The sequence below is a fragment of the Myxocyprinus asiaticus genome, chromosome 31 (genome assembly GCF_019703515.2).
Source record: "Myxocyprinus asiaticus isolate MX2 ecotype Aquarium Trade chromosome 31, UBuf_Myxa_2, whole genome shotgun sequence".
In the NCBI taxonomy this organism is placed as follows: domain Eukaryota; kingdom Metazoa; phylum Chordata; class Actinopteri; order Cypriniformes; family Catostomidae; genus Myxocyprinus; species Myxocyprinus asiaticus.
In genome coordinates, this window is record NC_059374.1 from 4,268,644 (window position 1) to 4,289,099 (window position 20,456).

General features: G+C 38.4%; 1 protein-coding gene across 1 annotated transcript; it reads left to right on the forward strand.

Annotated features, from left to right (window-relative positions):
* Nucleotides 1-963: 963 nt before the first annotated feature.
* On the forward strand, nt 964-18,977 carry LOC127422270 (protein FAM124B-like). The gene is made up of 4 exons (XM_051665670.1): nt 964-1,313; nt 1,837-1,868; nt 7,287-8,080; nt 16,723-18,977. The coding sequence occupies exons 1-4, from the start codon at nt 1,240-1,242 to the stop codon at nt 17,338-17,340; spliced, it is 1,518 nt and encodes a 505-aa protein (XP_051521630.1). The 5' UTR covers nt 964-1,239; the 3' UTR covers nt 17,341-18,977.
* The last annotated feature ends 1,479 nt before the right edge of the window (nt 18,978-20,456 follow it).

The window sequence follows — 20,456 nt, forward strand, 5'->3', positions numbered from 1 at the left end:
ACCTGGGGAAGTGATGGCACCAGGATGCACTGTTGGACGATGACAAGCCGGTGGAGGGAGTGTGATGCTCTGGGCAGTGTTCTGCTGGGAGACCCTGGGTCAGGCCATTTATGTGGACATCAATTTGACACGAGCCACCTACCTAAACATTGTTGCAGACCAGGTACACCTCTTCATGGCAATGGTATTCCCTGATGGCAGTGGCCTCTTTCAGCAGGATAATGCGCCCTGCCACACTGAACACATTGTTCGGGAATGGTTTGAGGAACTTGATGAAGAGTTCAAGGTGTTGCTCTGGCCTCCAAATTCCCCAGATCTCAATCCGATTGAGCGTATGTGGGATGTGCTGGACCAACAAGTCTAATCCACGGCGGCTCCACCTCGCAAGTTACAGTACTTGAAGGATCTGCTGCTAATGTCTTCGTACCAGATATCACAGGACAACTTCAGGGGTCTTGTAGAGTCCATGCCTCGGAGGACCAACAGCATATTAGGCAGGTGGTCATAATGTTTTGGCTCATCAGTGTACATTCATGTAAATGTTAACCTAAAATATTGATGTTGATAAAAAAAAAGTTCATGTCAAGCTCATGAAGGACAGACTGGGGAGAAAATACAGAGATGATTGAGTTTATTATAGAGCTGGGGAAAACAAGCCAGTTTACCTTTACTTAAATAAAATGCATTTTTACTCTTTATTTTAGAAAATCATAAACAAGGAGGAACACATTTGACATTTAGTTAGATGGGTCGTTTTGGTCCAGTCAGCGGCACACTACTTCAAAGGGGGCTCAAAATGCCAGACACCGTCCTTTACATGTCCCCTGAATAATGCTTTGTGAGATGTCACCTCACTTGTTCTTTCAAATCTATTTCCTCCGTCTGTTGTGTGTCTCTTTCACACAGGTCTGATGACAGCCATCTGCTGGGCTTCAGCCCCCAGTATTGTTATTGTCAGCTTTACGGACGAGAGGAGCCCTTCCACCAAAATCACTCATTACTAACTGGGCTTATTGGAGCTGTGCTCTCGAAAAATACATAATCTTGTAACGATTCGATGTAAAAAAGAGCTTTTCTGCGAGTTAAAAGTGTTCCTGATGATCATGATAAATTATAACTGTCCTGAAGTGACGTCAGAGTGAACTCGACTCCAGCGAACACACGATGAGTTTTGTAACGCAACACGAAGACAGCACGAACATGTTAAAAGCGGATTTTTCGTGAGAGTAAACGCGCATTATGCTCCGCCAACCGCTTCACATTAGCGGCAGAACGGAGGATGAAACGGTGGATTCGGGCGCGGAGACTGGCGGGTGAGTTTGCGGAGGAGAAGGCTAAAGATGAACACACTTTTGTTTGCGTCGCTAAGCGCGAGAAACACAGTAACCGACTGCGCTGAACGCTTTATGACGTAAGCTACAAAAGTCGCACTGTAACATTACAAGATCTTTGCGTAGGATTTTTATTGTAGAAAACACACCTTCAATTTGACGGTCAAATTAAAGTCTACCTTAATCTAAATTAGACAACTATTGTTCATTCGTATGCAGCCCACCAAGAGTTCTTCGTATTTGTTTTGAATGAATGAATTTGAATTAAAGTTTTTATTTTGGCTTGGTTGGTTTCTCTTAAGGGACATTCATGTAAATAAAAGTGTCTGAAATTTCAGATCAAATTGCATTTCTGCTGAATTGGAGGATGGATATCGTCTGAACATTGACAACAACAGTATGGTTGATATGATACAAGAAAAGTTGCATTTAACCCTGCTGACTTGCAATTTTTTCAATAGATTGCAAATTGGTTGTAAACAAAACACTCTTTTCTTTCTTTTAGATCTGACTGCAGTAAAATGTCTTGCAGTAGCAGTAAGTCCATTTTTATGATATACATTTCATAATAGTTCAGCCCACAATGAAAATTCTCTCATCATTTACTCACCCTTAAATTGTTCAAACCCGTATGATTTTCTTTCTTCTGTGTAATCACAGAACGAGATGTTTAGTAGAATGTTGAGTGTGCTCTTTGTCATAAAGTGAAAGTGAATAGGGAGTTCGGCTGTCAAGGCAAGGTTTTCAGAGAGCAGCGTCTTAAAGGTGCACCAAGTAAAAAAAAAAAAAAAAGTTTTACTCCTAAAAAATATGAATAGTAATTTTTTGACATATATAAAATCATGAGCACTCATTTTAGAAGAAGACTCCAGTCATATCAGTAACCTTATAAAAGCTGTTTTATTCTACATGAAGAGGGTCCGCACATGGGGGCTGCCATGTTAGAATCACATGACCAGCCGAATACTACTTAACCGCCCTGAAATTTTAGATTAAAATAATCAGAGATAATTTTGTTGAGTAGGAAGTAGGCATGATGGTGAATGATGGTTTTATTATGTTTTCTAAATGGAGCTACCATATTATTTCTTGCTGTTTCAGTCATATTCATTTATGTACACTGGTGGCCAAAAGTTTGGAATAATGTACAAATTTTGCTGTTTCGGAAGGGAATTGGTACTTTAATTCACCAAAGTGGCATTCAGCTGATCACAATGTATAGTCAGGACATTACTGATGTAAAAAAACAGCACCATCACTATTTGAAAAAAGTCATTTTTGATCAAATCTAGACAGGTCCCATTTCCAGCAGCCATCACTCCAACACCTTATCCTTGAGTAATCATGCTAAATTGCTAATATGGTACAAGAAAATCACTTGCCATTATATCAAACATATTTGGTTCGTTAAATGAAGCTTAACATTGTCTTTGTGTTTGTTTTTGAGATGCCACAGTATGCAATAGACTGGCATGTCTTAAGGTCAATATTAGGTCAAAAATGGCAAAAAAGAAACAGCTTTCTCTAGAAACTCATCAGTCAATCATTGTTTTGAGGAATGAAGGCTATACAATACTGAAATTGCCAAAAAACTGAAGATTTCATACAAAGGTGTACACTACAGTCTTCAAAGACAAAGGACAACTGGCTCTAACAAGGACAGAAAGAGATGTGGAAGGCCAGATGTACAACTAAACAAGAGGATAAGTACATCAGAGTCTCTAGTTTAAGAAATAGACACCTCACATGTCCTCAGCTGACAGCTTCATTGAATTCTACCCGCTCAACACCAGTTTCATGTACAACAGTAAAGAGAAGACTCAGGGGTGCAGGCCTTATGGGAAGAATTGCAAAGAAAAAGCCACTTTTGAAACAGAAAAGGTAGAGTGGGCAAAAAAACACAGACATTGGACAACAAATAATTGGAAAAGAGTGTTACGGATCTTAACCCCATTGAGCTTTTGTGGGATCAGCTAGACTGTAAGGTGCATGAGAAGTGCCTGACAAGACAGTCACATCTATGGCAAGTGCTACAGTTGAATGCCACTTTGGTGAATAAAAGTACCAATTTCTTTCCATAAAAGCAAAATCTGTATATTATTCCAAACTTTTGGCCACCAGTGTATATCAGGAACTATTGTATGCTTATTGTACATTTTTACACAGAGAAAATGGCACGTATTTTGACCAAAATTCCATCATCGTCAGGCACTTGACTAGCATGTATTTCAGTGTCAAAATAAGAGTTCCCCAATAAATATGCATGAATGAAGCTGGCATCCTCCATGTTTATGACAACAAAGCACTTGAACATGACATGCTCGTAATTCTGACTTCAGAAGTGAAAAGTAGAATAATTCCAGCAGCATAAGACAAAGCAGAAGTTTCTGTCGGTCAAAATTAACATTCGTTAAGCAGTAATCATAATATGGCTGGTGCCTATTTACCTGCTTTTCAGCTATCAGTTGGGTGCTCAATCCAGCCCCTGCCTGTAATTGTTAATGAATCCCAAAAAGCATCATTCGCTGCTTCAGGTGAGTTTGCTTAGAGTTGGATCTAAACTCTGTAGATCTTCAGGAACAGGATTGAGCACCACTGAGTTAGAACTACTGGGCAGATGTTACAACACCTAATTTATATTAATGAATCTTGGTGATAATGTTTATAATGGGCCCCCTCCACTTTTCAGATCATTTTAACATGCTGTTTGGCTACACAAAATCAATCCAGCTGATGGAAAGGGAAAAAAAACAGCATTTTCAGTTTTAATAATTGCAGGGACACCCAATGGCGAATAGAGCGCAACTGTGTCCACCATCTTGGTTCAGCAAGTATATTTCCCATTTATTTCTTCATAATAAGCCATGAAAGAAACCTGTCAGCTCCACAATATTACAAACTTTGATTTGAACTCAACATATTTCATCCCATGAAGCATTTTTGAAGCAATTTGACAATCAAATTAAAAACAATAAATATAAAACTATTGACTAAAGTTGTATATTATAATTACAATTTTCTGATATATACAAATATATAAGTAGTTTGAGAATTTAGGAAGGCCGACTCGATTGCATCATTCACAATGCGTCATGGGAGTGGGTGGTCACTGCAGAGCTCTTTTGGGGTGCTTTGTTGACTGCGATTCTCTGATTGGTGAATCTTTCTCTGCTGGATCATGGGTAGTGTAGTTATTCAGCACAATTTCTGCTGTTAAACTCATTTTTTAAAAATGAAGTTGACAACGCACACTGATTGCTTTCACAGAGGCATGTACCATATACCTAGAAATGCCCCTGGTGTTTCTAGGCATTTTCACATGCAAATGAGCTTTGCAGCAAACTCTTCATTGTTGCCACAGGTTTGCTGCAGGTTCACCACTACCGGTAAAGAGCTGCAAACTTCTGGCAATAATTTGTGGAAAATTGCCAGAACTCTTGATTTTTGTAAGGGTAGGCCTGACGTGATTATTAAATAATCATCTGATCATGATTATTTGATCTAACCATGCTTATTTGAGATAACCACGATTATTGTGCACTCACAGCAGTTCCTAATGAGCGCATCAAGATTAACCGCTTCTGAAGTGCTGTAATACACATGCCTCCAACGGAGGTTCGTACCAAACTCTCACGAAAATACAAGCGAGGATTGTGATAGTGAACGCAAAGTACTTTGATTTACCGTTGGCGTAATGGCAAATGTTCTTGGTCATTGTGAGTGTTAATGACACACAGTGATACAGAGAAGGAGACGTCTGCTTACTCTATTTCTGTAAAGATGATAGAATGAAGAAACGTACTTTCAAATACACACAGAATCTCGAAGGTCTTCCTTTATGCTAAATATGGGCACATGGGTTTAATCAGAGGGCCTTACAATAAAGTGTTAAAGTGAAGAATTTAGGACAGAAATATTTTACTATTGCATAATATAATATAATAAAATAGCTATTCAGGTTGGCATCAGGGCACATGTCAAATGGGCCAAAACTAAACTTGACCACAAAGAGATGCATTTTATGTATTTAGAAAAATATTTTGATATTATATATTATTTTTCATGTCATTTTACCCCAGAGCAATACTTTCCACATTTTTAAAGCCTTAAATGAAATCATATATCTCTATTGTATTATTTAATTCCACGTTAAATATGAATAAAGGTGTGTGATGTTTTGAAAATTAATTGTCAGCCAAATTTCATAATCATGACAGCCCTAACCTTAAATTGTATTATATTTTAACCTGGGTTTCATCATTAAAGGGGTCATGACATACTCTTTATTTTATTTATTTTTTATTTTATTTTTTATATATAATAATTTTATTACCTTCCCTTAGATCCACTGATAATGTTAGTAAAGTGTTTTTGCACCAAAACAGTCATAATTTAGTAATGTATGATAATTTTTCCCCTGTCCCTTGCCGTCTGTCTGAAACACTGGGTTTTGGTCTAAGCACCTCCTTTAAACTTCAGTGTAATAATCATAAAACCCACTGTTATGATTGGTTAACATCATGCAACCCCTCAAATATAGCCATATTTGAAACTCAATTGGAAGAAAATGAACCAATTACACAATAAAACAAAACAACATTTCAGGGTTCACACATAACACACATCCAACACATTTAATCTGAATGTATTACACTGTTCATTCAAGCACAGCAGCACATAAACTAAATCAAGTTTATATTAAATCAAAAATCCATGACATTAGAAATATTCATGAATGAAACTGGTTACTTACAGTTTTGTAGTCGGGTCAATAGAGTTGTAACTGCCCCATCTTTCAATAACAGTTCCTTTGTAAAGATTGAATCATATTGTAACTGGTGCACAAGCAATCCAAGCTAATATGAGCCAAAAACACATTGTACATGCTTATATGTTCAGAACACACAAACGTAATACAATCCACGGTGAAACACACACAAACATAATCCTGCACTGATGCGATCAGAAACTGTTAGCCTTCATTTACTCTTTTCCTGAAGTTGGGGTGCTTCAACAGGCCAAAGCAGAGATGCTGGTCTTCATAGGCACAACATCCCACATCTTCTGTGTCTGTTTACATTCAGCATGGCATGCAGTTCTCTCAGCCAGCGGTAGTTGAATAGAGCAAAACAGACACGTTTTAAAAATTTGAGCTTGTACCGCTCTTAAAACGTGGGGCACATCACCGGAAACTTATCAAATCTATGGAAGATGTCAATCTAGTGCATGTTTACATAGACCAACAATTGAAAATAGTGCAGATGGGAGCAAAAACGCGTCCTGGACGCATTTATACTTAAAACAGCAAGAGTTATATCTTGACATCGCGTCTTTTAAAAGCAGCATGAGAAGCATGATAATGATCAAAGCAGTTCATCTAGTGCATGTTTATGTAGAAGAACATTTAGGAAGGTGTGCTGTGGAAGTCCTTTTTGGTGTATGAATCTTCCATGACAGATGAGGCCTATCTCTCTCCTCTTCACCTGTCTGACTGAGTGCTAGTGGGCAGGGCCAAGGGTGCGACGTTGTAAAAGTGGGCATTAATGTCTTGCTGTAGAGCAATGTATTGGTCCTCGTGACCTCACATAATCCACAAATTCCAAACGAGCTGTTTTTGCAGCTTGATTTAAATAAATGCTCATTTTATATTTAGGAAGTTTTGAGTTCTGAAACTTACAGTATGTTTTTATAGTAGAATGACCTCTTATATGTCAAAAAATCAAGGAAAATTTGATTCCTTATGTCAAGACCCCTTTAAAACAGCCATGGAGCTGGCATGCCGAATAAAAACAAACTAACTAACTATGCCCTGTTTGGAATGACATGAGGATGAGTAAATGATGACAGAATTTTCATTCCTTTACCATCATATTGATAGCCAGGGCAGTTCTTCCACCTTCTGTGAGTTAACATGTGTCAATGCCCATCTTGTCAATTTCTCTGCACTTTTTTAAGTTGACCTCATGGCAGTCCCGGTTCAAGAACCCCTGCTCATCACCATGCACCTGCTGACCAACCCCGGCGATTCACTCCTCCTCCAGCACACTCTTGACCGCCTAATGAAGTGGGTCCGCCCCGGTCTCCGCCTCTTCAATGTGTCCGAACGGGCCATCCCCCTGTGTGACTACGGCAGAGCTGACCGGCACCCTGCGGCTGGTTACCCCTCGCACGCGGTGACCCTCTTCCTGCACGAGTCATACGGAGAGGAGCGTATTCTCAGGGTGCTAGACTTCCTACAGTGCCCACCCTGGCATTACCACCACACGGAGAGCTGTGGTGGAAGAGCAAGTGGCGTTCACATCAGCTCCACTGGTGGCCCATCCAACGCCCTCCTGAGGCCCTACCTCCTCCCCAGCCGGGACTTCTACAGCCTGGGTGTGGGAATGCCAGTGTGGGGGGTGCGCCCGGTGCACTACGGCACGGAGGTGGTGCGGGTGACTTTGCACAGCACGTATGATAACTTTGAGGACACGGTGCGGTTGTATGAGACCGTGCTGCAGAGGAGGGTGGAGGAGCAGAAAACGGGGTTCTGCTGGTTCACTCTGTTGATGGATGGAGGGTTCAGCATCCAGCTGGCTCTGAAGCAGCTCTCGCCCGGGGTCAGAGTGGAGCGCTGTCACTCCACTGTGCTGCAGTTCAGGGTGGGTGAGATCGGACAACTAGTGCCCTTGCTGCCCAACCCCTGCTCGCCCATCAGTGGCACCCGCTGGCACACGGAAGACCTGGATGGCAACAAGATCCTCTTTCAAGTAGGTCACTTGTCTGCCCTATAAATAAAAAGCTATACACAGTAATGTTTGAGATCACATTGAAAATATGGAATTTGTTTATCATATAAACCTGAAAACAATTGAAAACAAAAGTTTCTGGACTATTTTGTATCAAATGTAAGCAAATATGTGACATTGAGCATGTTAACCCTTTAAGTCTGGAAAAAAAAAATTAACGTCAAAATATTAATAACCACAGTTTTGACCAACACAAAACAAGTATCGTTTGAAAGCTTAGAAGCTCTACTTTATAATGCATGCAGGCATTATGTCTAAAACTGAACAAGTGCTTTGAAATTTACAGACAAACCAGAAGTGTTCCATTTAAATAATTTGACAAATTTTGCACTGTACATATTATTGCAATCAGTACAAACAGTGACTGAACTGACCAAACAGCGATGTGTCATATGTTGTTGGAAAGCTCTGAAAGAGTAGAATACAAACAGCCTATTTGTTTTACTTACAGACAAAAATATAGCGAGTAATAGCCAAGTATATGTCTTTGACAATTATGTTGGTGTTGCTTATATGCCGTGTTTTCGCTTGTAACTTCACAAAAAATAAACGGAACATAAAATGTTTTATAACATACCATTACTTAGAGGAGGAGATTATCTTTCAAACGAGCCCACACACAATCCATGCGAACGCAATGTTACATATGGACACCAGGAGGTGGCGCCAAGTACATAACACAGACTCAATGACGACTCAAATGGCACAGAATGAAACTCATTCTGTGAAATCTCATTACTAAAATCATGTCTCCATGCTATGCAAACCTTTAGTCATTGTTGTGTTTGCATGTGTTATTTGTTCTTATGTACAATTACTATGTTTTATTTGTTTGGAGAGGCTTTTGGACACTTGGAAATGTTTTTGGATACTAGGATAAATTATATTTGTAATGTTATAATATTTTGATTGCTATGTCGTATCAACACTAAATTTTTCTCAGATACAGTTGACATGATTGGGAACAAAACAGAAGCAGTTTTTTGCAGCCACATTATTTTCACCCAGAGATCTATAATGTCAAATAAGAAAAATAAGAATGTTTCATAATTTATATCATTACATTTTTTAAGTTTTCTATACAATGATAGCAAACACTTGACCCTCCTTTTTTTTTTTTTTTTTTCAAATTGTAAGCCTTTAATTCTGAGTATTCCACTGAAACAGGAAATCTTTAAAAACACCCTCAGAGCTTAAAGGGTTAAAGCTTAAGTGTATACATTTTTTTATGTTAAAATGCTTTCCTCTATCCCGGCTTATAGGAATAGTTCACCAAAAAATAAAAAATTTCTATCATTATGTTCTCATCCAAACCCATATTAATTTTTTTTTCTTCTTCTGTGGAACACAAAAGGTGAATTTCTAAATGTAAATGAATAATGACTTCAGTCTGTCAAGCTCGAAAAAGGACAAAAAATACCATGAAACTACAGTAATAAAAGTTTCGCACAAGTCACATGAACTACTTTTATAACACTTTTGGTGCTTTATTAAGCATTAAAGTGAGTCACTGTCTACTGCCATTCTATATCATTCATTAAATTATTTCTACTTATGTTCCGCAGAAGAAAGTAAGTCATGAATTACAAGATTTTACAGAAATTTTTCTGTTCAACTTTTCAGTTAAATTGTTATGCCAATAATATAATTTGTTATTAAAAAATGTAATAAATTAAAGAATAAAACATAGAAGAATTTTCACTTGTGGTTTAAGACTTTTGGACACCACTGTATTTTCTATAAATTGTTATACAGTGCCCTCCATAAGTATTGGGACAGTGAGACACCTTTCATAATTTTGTTTCTGTACACCACAGCAATGGATTTGAAGATGCAATGCATATGAGATTGTAGTACAGACTGTCAGCTTAATATTATGTTATTTACATCCAAATTGGGTGAACGGTTTAGGAATTATACAGTGTGTTATATTCACAGACCCCCATTTTCAGGGGTTCAAAAGTAATGGGACAATCAACTGAGAAGCTGTTTCATGGCCAGGTGTGGGCTATTCCCAGTTTATTTCTTTATAAATTAAGCAGTTAAAAGGTCTTGAGCTGATTCCAAATGTGAATTTACGTTTGGAAGCTGTTGTTGTAAACTGACATTATGAGGTTCAAAGAGCTGTCAGTGCAAGTAAAGCTGGCCATCATTAGGCATAAAAAACAAAACAAATCCATCACAGAGATAGCAGAAACCTTTGGAGTGTCCAAATCATCAATCTGGTACATTCCTTAAAAAGAAGGAACAATGGTGAGCTCAGCAACACCTAAAGGCCTGGACAACCACGGAAGACAACTGGTGGGGGATTATCACAACATTCTTTCCTTGGTGAAAAACCACTTCACAATATCAAGCCAAATCAAGTACACTCTACAGTAGGTACGCATATCATTGTCGAAGTCTACAATCAAGAGAAGACTTCATGAAAGTTAATGCTGGTGAGCCTCAGGAATAGGAAGGCCAGATTAGACTGCCAGAAAAAAAAAGACTGCCACATTCTGGAACACTTTTTTTGGACATAACTAAGATGAACCTGTACCAGAACCATGGGAAGAGAAGAGTATGGAGAAGGGAAGGAACAGCTCATGATCGAAGCATACCACATCACCAGTGAAACATGGTGGAGGCAGTGTTATGACATGGGTGTTATGGCTGCCAATATAACTGGGCCTCTAGTGTTTGTTGATGATACGACATAATCAGCAGGGTAAATTCTGAAGTGTTTAGGGCTGTACTATCTGCTCCGATTCAGTCAAAAGCTGCAAAACTGACAGGACGGCACTTCACAGTAGTGATAGACAGTGACCCAAAACATACTGTATAAACAATTAAAGAGCTTTTCAAGGCAAAGAAGTGGAATATTCTTCAATGGCTGAGTAAGTCACCTGACCTCAACCCAGTTGAACATGCATTTCACTTGCTGAAGACGAAACTGAAAGCAGAATGACCCACAAACAAGCAGCACCTTAAGACAGCTGCAGTAAAGGCCTAGCAAAGCATCCCTAGGGATGAAACCCAGAATTTGTGGTGTCCATGTGTTCCAGAATTCAGACAGTCATTCACTGCAAAAGATTCACCCAATTTGGATAATAATACCTTAAAATTACAGCTTACAGACTTCAATTATATACTGTAGTCATTGATTCATTTCAAATCCATTGTGGTGGCATACAGAGCCAAAATTATGAAAAGTGTCTCACTGTCCCAATACTTATGGAGGGCACTGTATATGGATGTGACATTGTAATATTTTTGTATTTTGTTAAACCAACATACAGTAACTCTAGAGACATTGTGTAGGGTTTTTTCCTAAATCACTAAACCAAGACCAAAATGATCAATTGTAACTCCTCTTAGAGCTTTTTAAGCTACATCCACCAAACTTACCACAGACCTTCAGACTGTTCTGACTCTTGCTATGACTTTTCTAACTAATCGGACTCACGGTTTTCGCACAAAGGACGATCAAAACTCAGACAAATCCCATAGACTTACATTGACACATTGTTCAAATGGGCCAAGACCATAAAACGGCAACTGTCAAAAAAATCTAATGTAAAACAAAGGCCTTCAAGTTGCATTTTCTTATAAAACTTTGTAAAACTTTCAGACATGACTTCAAGGTAACAAAGTTTGTCTCGACTAGTTTACATTATTTTGCTTTCATTGGAACCATATGGTTTTGGGGATGGAACAGTTGATGTCATGAACATTAGGATGCGTTTAAGTAATTGTTTTATTCTCTTTAATTGTTTTTGTGATCTTTTACTGGTACGATAATCATAAAACTGAGAGTGGTCTTACAGGCACATTGCAGTTGGAATGCCTACATGAGTAAACCTAAATTAAGTGTTGAAGTGTTTTTCTCAGCATCCTTCATGTGTTCCTAGTTCTTTATATTTTCTGCATTTTTTAAAAATGTATACAATTTTGATATTAGAACTCACAATTGGCAAACCCTTCACACATCAGATGCACACACACAGATTTGTGCGGCTGAGATTTTCAGTGGTATTCCACATGAGTCAATGATGTCTTAACCAAAAACAGAAAGAACACGGAGAGCTGGAGCCTTTAACCAGTAATTATCTTCAACCACAATCAGAACTCACTGCACTTCTGCTTGCCTCATCATAAACTTTAGTGGAAAAAAAAAAGACTCCAAATTCCCTGGAAGGACATTGAATGTGGCATCTGTATGTAAAGACCTACAGATAGGAATGTACATCTTGCTGGAAGCAAAAGAGGAGATGAAAGTCTTCTCCACCACATGACTTTACATTGCTGCAATCTGAGTATTTCAACATATTCAGCAATCATAACTGGTACCTTTTCAACATTCATTGGTAGTTAAGCAGATCAATTTCTAGAGGTAATAAAAACTCAATGCTGTAGCATGCACTAAAAATAGTACTAGCATGTAAGAAACAATAAAACATGAGAGGGATTTTATTAACATGAAAAACACAATGGCTGTGATTTGGCAAAAACGTAAATCAGAGTAACCCTGACAGGTCATTTCAAATATAATTTATTTAAGTACGTATGCCTTAAATAAGATATCTGTTATACCAAAAAAGTTCTCCCACAAGTGATTTCTTGTTTTAGATGGTATCTAATTTAGAAGGAATGTTTCTGTTACCTGGCTACAGGTGGTTCATATAATGAGTGGAATGACAATTACTGCTGGAAAACTGTATTTAAATACTAGATTTGAGAAACCCGCATGCCTGTGAAAAGCATGCCACCACAATGTCAGTGTGTTGTGTGTAGTTGCTTTCTAGCCAAATCAAAATAGCCCAACCCAAGGCAACTCTTAAGTCACCGCAAGTCATTAATTTCCAATGGAGACGATGGCCTGATCTGTTAGCACACTTGGATGGTGTTTGTAATGCCGAAATTGTCAGAGTAAGACTACATAAGAAACTCTCCCATAAGAAATGCATGTTTAACTCAAACATATTTGAGTCATTGTCATTGATGGGCCGAGAGCTCTATTAACATCACAGGGGAAAACATGCAACTCCCTTCGTATTCTTACATCATGTAAAATACATCTGCGATCCATGGGTCTGAGATTGTGGACAAAAGTACCACTCAGATCATGACAATTAGATCATGTCTTCTCGTGACAAATAATTACGAAAGTAACTAAACACTGCTGATGTAACTGTGAAATACTATATCTACATCATGTCCAATGACCTTTACTAATTATTGATTCTTGAAGTTTGGATAAATGAAAAAAAGACAATAGTTTAAAAAAATTTACATAGCATTTAAAATGTGTTTTTGTGTTTCATGACTTTTTAAGTACCTTTTTTTATTTCATTCATTAACAGATAAATAGCAAGTAAAACAAATCTCCATTAAGAAAGAAACCTGATGTAAAAATGGTATTGATTATTCTACTTAAATGCATGTGACATCAAATAAACATCCAAAAGTCAAAAAGATTAGATTACCTAAAAATATAATTACAAGAGATTACATTGCCTGTTGCCATTTTAGTCATGTAATTTGTAATCAGTACCGGATTGCAGTTCAGAAGAAATCTACCTAGCACTGCTAATGTCATGGTAGCAAACCTCAGAAAACAGACTCGAGGGCCTCTTCCCTTTCAATGAATAGAATCATTGCGACTGCCACCAGGGGGCGAAATGCGTCAGTCGTATGCGAGTGTCGGAGACATATGGCTGATGCTGATATCCAGAGAACAGGGTGGCCAATAGGCCGATACAATGCCGATATATCACATAATTTAATAAAGTAAATAACATAAATATAAAATTGTTAAATTTAGCACTATATTTACTCAATTTCACACAAAACTTTAACTACGTAAAAAAAAAAAGAATCTTAAAAAAATAATATTGTATTTTAAATGGTAGATAGCAGTTTCTTCTGATAGTCAGAAGAAACTGAATAGTAATTTATTTGCACATGAAGAAATTGTTAATATATTAGGAAGTAAATAACAGTACACACAGTAGTCCAGCAACCATGGATGGCATGTCCATGTTAGCAATCACATTTTCTAAAAAAAATATATAATCAAATCAATTGTACATAGAGTACATAGTGAATAAAATTTTTACTTATAGCACACGTGAAGTGCTTTTACTTTGAAGTTGCTCTCACACGCACATGCGTATCCAGCACGAGCAGCAATCTTCTCCTGACAGTTTAAACAGTCTGGATCGCCTGCTTGGATTGTTACAGAGTGACCGTCATGATTTGTGAATCAGAGGAACATTTGATCCTGATCCTGAAGTTTTTGATTCTGGCTGATAGAATACGCACTTCAGAGGAAGATATTAGATGAGCGCTCGATGGGAAGAAATTGCTGGATTTTTGTGAGGTTTGTGAATTACATCTGTTTAAACGAGATATCTGCATATTTGCAAATGGTATATAATAGAAGTTTTATTGATATTTGCCTTTTATCATTAGAAAAGACAGTTAAAAGTGACAGGGAACTGCTGTGGAGAGGCTGATAGAATACCTGCTTTAGAGGTAAATAAATGAACACTCACAGGACACTGGATTTGCCCAAGTTTTGTGAGGTTTGTTTATTACATCTGTTTAAACAAGATATGCACATATTTGCAGACAGTATATGATATTTTTATTGATATTTGCCTTTTTATCTTTAGACAAGACAGTTACAAATTAAAAGGAACTGTTGAGGAGAGAGAGGGAGAATGAAACAGACGAGCACTTTAACATTATGAGCTCAAATGCGTCTCCCGCGGCTGATATGTGGACTATTTAAATGATACCGTGTTGCACACCGGTCTATTAGTGTAGTAACATGATGACCTGTCACAAGAAAATGAACCATGACTGGCCATTTACATGTCCCAGTCATTTCACATGCAAGCAGGCGATTCTTTGCACCCTCAAGAAACAAATCGGACAAACGGGAAAACGTATCAGCAGATGCCAGTATTTAAAAAAAGTCAGAATATTGCCCGATTTATCGGCCTCGGCAATATATCGGTCGACCACTACTTAGAAAACACCACACCTTTCTGCTAAACTCCTAAGTGATTTCTTTCAGATTTTTGCTTTCAGGATGATAAAATTGACAAAAAAATAAATGATTCCATAGACATGCACTGATTAAATTTTCTGTATACTTACCAAGGCATAAGTCTGCATTCACGTCTTGTCGGAAGTACTGTAATTTTGGCTGTAATGGCTACTTGGAGATTCTATTCTGACCTTGGAAATTATTTGTTTTTATGGCAACACTCATAATAAGGCTGCACAAGATTGCATTTACACCTGCTGCAATTAACTAATCATGGAAAGTGTAAATTACAGCGCTTCATTTAGGTCTACTCTTGTTGTGTTAAAACATTATATTTGCAATGTATGTTTTTTTCCGTTGTTGTGCAAAAATGCAGTGATAAATCAGAAGCATTTAAATCAGTCTATCGCCAACTCAGTAACAACAACCTAGTATTCCAGTGTTGTTGCATTGCTCAAGTTGTTTACACTGATGATCCAAAACATTATGACCACCTGCCTAATATGCTGTTGGTCCTCCGTGTGCCACTAAAACAGTGCTGATCCGCTGACACATGGACTCTACAAGACCTCTGAAGGTGTTCTGTGGTATCTGGCATCAAGACATTAAAAGCAGATTCCTCAAGTACTGTAAGTTGTGAGGTGGAGCTGCCGTAGATCGGACTTGTTGGTCCAGCACATCCCACAGATGCTCAGTTGGATTGAGATCTGGAAAATTTGGCGGCCAGGGCAACACCTTGAACTCTTCATCATGTTCTTCAAACTATTCCCGAACAATGTGTGCAGTGTGGCAGGGCGCATTATCCTGCTGAAAGAGGCCATTGCCATCAGGGAATACCATTGCCATGAAGGGGTGTAACTGGTCTGCAACAATGTTTAGGTATGTGGCACATGTCAAATTGACGTCCACATGAATGGCCGGACCCAGGGTTTCTGAGCAGAAGATTGCCCAGAGCATCACACTGCCTCCACTGGCTTGTTGTCTTCCCACAGTGCATCCTGGTGCCATCATTTCCCCAGGTAAACGGCACACACGTACATGGCCGACCACGTGATGTAAAAGAAAACGGGACTCATCGGACCAGGCGACCTTCTTCCACTGCTCCAAGGTCCAGTTCCAACTCTCACGTGTGCATTGTAGGCGCTTTTGACGGTGGACAGGGGTTAGCACGGACACCTGTGAGTGGTCATAATGTTTTGGCTCATCTGTGTATATTAAAAATTTGAATAACACTTTTATTTTTCATGCAAATAAAGTCATTCAAGAACCCAGTTCTCAGCTTTTTAAAAATGTAGCCGACATAAAGAATACAGTATGCAGTTGCCTCAAACAAAATAAGTATTTTAAGGTAAATTTTATTATCGAAATAATCACAATTACAAAAACCAAGGGATATAATGGACAATTATGATTTCTGTCATAATCATGCTGCCCTAACTAGCCAAAACGGCTTTGTCATAGATAACAGCAAAATATTTATCTTGCTAAATGCTTAAGAACACAGAAAGCGCTCCACAATTGCATAATAAAATGGTGTTCCTAACAGAAATATTTCTTCCTGCAGGTTAAAGGTCCAGCAAAAACCCAGGGTCTCCTCACATCTGCTTTCCCACTGAGCTGCCCCAACCTGTCCTCCAGAACCCTGCTAAGGAGCTGTGCATCCACCAGGCCCCCGTCCACCACGCCCCGCAGCAGACTGTCCCAGCTGAATGAACGTTCCATGGGCTGCTCTCACGTGGAGCTGCCCCTGGATCGTTGTCCACATGCTCTGAGGTCAGGAGCATGTGCTGGAGAGAATATGGGTTCAGACGGCACCTGTAGCACACCTCCTGGAAGCTCCTGTTACTCATCCCAGCGCAACAGCCCAGCAGGCCTGTCTGTTAACCTGTATGACCCAGTCATCACCCCTGATACCTCCATCTCCTGCCTCCTGCTGGAAGAGGAGAAGCCAGAGACCAATGTGGACACAGGTTGTGCTGTAAACCCACGGCCCGCCGCAGTGGGGGCGTCTGCGCTGGAGACTCTGTCCAGGGACCTGAAACATGGGCTACCTGAGTCACAGTGGATTCGGACTTCTGAAGAGAGCGCAGAGAGGATTCAAACAGACCCCGGGATGCAGACACAGGCAGCACAGTGTCATAATATACATCAACATGCACAAGTAGATGAGTTTTTTATCTAACTGTTCTCAATTACTCTGCATGGAAAAGTTGAGTAACTGTGACCACATTTTACTTGTTAGTTGTTTTTATTATGGCAAGCATCGCTATTTCTCACACGGTTCAAACCCCTAAACTTAAAGGCTGATTTATACTTCTGCATCGAACCAACAAAAACAATGTTATTAATGGATTTAAAAGTATTTATAAAGTTGTTTACCAATAAACATTAGTTCATCAAAGTAGGTACATATTATTTATTATACATGTTGCAGAGAGAAAATAAATCAAGCACATGCTTTCTCATGAGTCACTTAAAAAGTAATATATAAATATTTTGGCATACTTATTAATTAACTTTAAAGAGTTTATAAGTTGTAAACAGATGTGTCTTTTTTGTCTGTTTTTGCTTAACACTTCATGAAACATAAAGAGAATATAAAAAAACAGCAGATTAAAATGAATTGATTTGATTAAAACACAAAAACAATGTAATATGATGAATAGATTGTAAAATAATCTTGGAGGAAATGCAAAGCCACACGGATTTCTTTTAATCCTCCTGGGGTGCGGTCTGTGGTTACAAAGCGGACCAATCACAGCTGCTGTTGTCTGCATTGACATGACGCATAGTTACATTTATGGAGAGGTGCGCATCAGGCAACGGTGTAGGTTCAACGCAGAAATATAAATCATCCTTAAGTATTAAACTTTTAGTTTTTAGTACACTAAAAAAAGTCGAGTAGGATTTACTTGATTTTTATTTCATACGTTTTTGAATAAAAAAACTTTTTTTGCATGGTATCAAATTAAGTCAAATCTACTTAAAGGTGCACTCAGTAATTTTTTCCTGATTAAAAAAGTTTAACTTCTAAAGACATGAATTGTAATTTTACAATATATGTAAGAAATCATGATCACTCACATTAAAATGAAGACTCCAGTCATATCAGTGACATTATAAAAGCTGTTTTATTCTACATGGAGAGGGTCCGCACATGGGGGATGCCATGTTAGGATCACATGACCAGCCGAATACTACTCACTTAATCTCAGTAACCATCCTGTTATTGGACACTTTCACTCAGTGATTAAAGTAATCATGGCTGACTGTGAATAATACATTTCTACAATGACATCTGAAACTGAAAACTATTGACTTTAAATGATGCTGCATCCAAGCCGCTAGGTGTCAGTGTAAGTCCAAGATGACACAAAGACAAAAGTTACTGAGTGCACCTTTAACTTCATGACATAATATTGATTAAAGTGAGTGTGTACATTTAAGTTTATACTATAACTTTAACTTGCAAATTTGATGTACATGGTACTTAAAGCCAACATTTTGATGCTCCAAAAAGCACATAAAGGCAGCATTAAAGTAATCCAAAGTCAATTTTTGCTAGAAATTATTCTCCCTGCCCAGTAGGGGGTGCATGCATGAAGAATGTGAATCACCAAAAACACAAGAAGAATGTGAAAGTTAAAGTGGAGATTGACTGAGCAGGGAGAAGAAATTATAGTAAAAATGTAAGTAAATATTGATTTGTTTCTCACCCACACCTATCATATCACTTCTGAAGACATTGATTTAACCAATGGAGTCTTATGGATTACTTTTCTGATGACTTATGTGATTTTTGGAGCATCCAATTCTGAAAAAGTTGGGACAGTATGAAAAATGCTAATAAAAACAGAAAATGAGTGATTTGTAAATTATATTCACACTTTGCTATATTGAAAACACTACAACTAAACATTATATGATGTATTAACTTGTGAATTTTTTTTTAATGTACAGTAATTTCAAATCAGATGATTGCAACACCCTCTAAAAAGGTTGAGACAGTCGAGTGTTTATAATTATAATTTTATTGATTTATCACACATTATACATTTGCACATATACAGTGAAATTCTTTTTTTTTCACATACCATTTTGAAACATTTACCATTTACCATTGTGAAACATCACCATTTCTTCTAATAACACTTATTAAGCATTTGGGCACTGAAGACACAAGTTTGATAAGTTTAGAAAGTGGATTTTTTTTTTTCCCCATTCATCCATTATGCAGGTCTTTAGCTGCACATTTGTACAGGGCCTTTGTTGCTGTATTGTGCGCTTCATATTGTACCACACATTATCAATTGAAGATGGTCAGGACTGCAGGCAGGCCAGTCTAGCACCCGCACTCTCTGCTTATTCGGCCAGTATGTGGTTTGAAGTTGTCCTGCTGAAAAATGCAGGGACGTCCCTGTAAAAGACGGTGCTGGATGGCAGTATATGTTGCTCCAAAATTTGTACACATCTGTCTGCATTCATGGTGTTCTCACAGATGTGCGAGTTACCCATGCCATGGGCACTGACACACCCCTGGCCCATACAGACACTGGCTTTTGGACCTGACGCGGAGCTTGGATGGTCCTTTTCCTCTTTTGCCCGGATAACGACGGCTGTGTTTTTCAAAAACGTTTTTACATGTGGACTGTTTGGACCAAAAAACACAGTTCCACTGTTCAACTTTCCATCTAAGATGAGACCGAGCCCAGAGAAGTCAGCAGCGCTTCTGGACAGTGTTGATGTATGGCTTCTCCTTTGCATAGTAAAGTCTTATCTTGCATCTGTGGATGCAGCGGCGAGTGGTGTTGACTAACAAAGGTTTACTAAAGTTATACCAAGCCCATGTTCATGATATCCATTACAGAAGAATGACGTTTTTTAAGACCGTGATGTCTGAAGGATCAGAGATCACGGGCATTCAGAAGTGGTTTTCATCTTGTCCTTTACGCATCGAGATTTGACCAGATTCCTTGAATCTTTTAACTATATTGTGCACTGTAGAGGGTGAAATGCCCAAAATCCTTCCAATTAGTCTTTGCGGAACATTGTTCTCAAAGTGCTGGATTATTTGCCGCCACATCTGTTGGCAAATTGACAAGTCTCAATGATCCTTGCTCTTGAAGGACTAGGCTGTTTTTGGAGGCTCCTTATATACTATGACATGATTGCCTCACCTGTGTAACATCTCCTGTTTCACATCGCCTTATTTTAACTCGTCAAAATATTATTAGTCTTAAATTGCCCCTGTCTCAAATTTTTGGGAGTGTGTTGCAATCATCTAATTTGAAATGACTG

Coding starts and splice junctions, on each gene's coding strand:
- LOC127422270 (XM_051665670.1), top strand. CDS start 1,240: ATGCTCCGCCAACCGCTTCACATTAGCGGCAGAACGGAGGATGAAACG. Junction 1,314..1,836: donor TCGGGCGCGGAGACTGGCGG/GTGAGTTTGCGG, acceptor TCTTTCTTTTAG/ATCTGACTGCAGTAAAATGT. Junction 8,081..16,722: donor GCAACAAGATCCTCTTTCAA/GTAGGTCACTTG, acceptor TTCTTCCTGCAG/GTTAAAGGTCCAGCAAAAAC.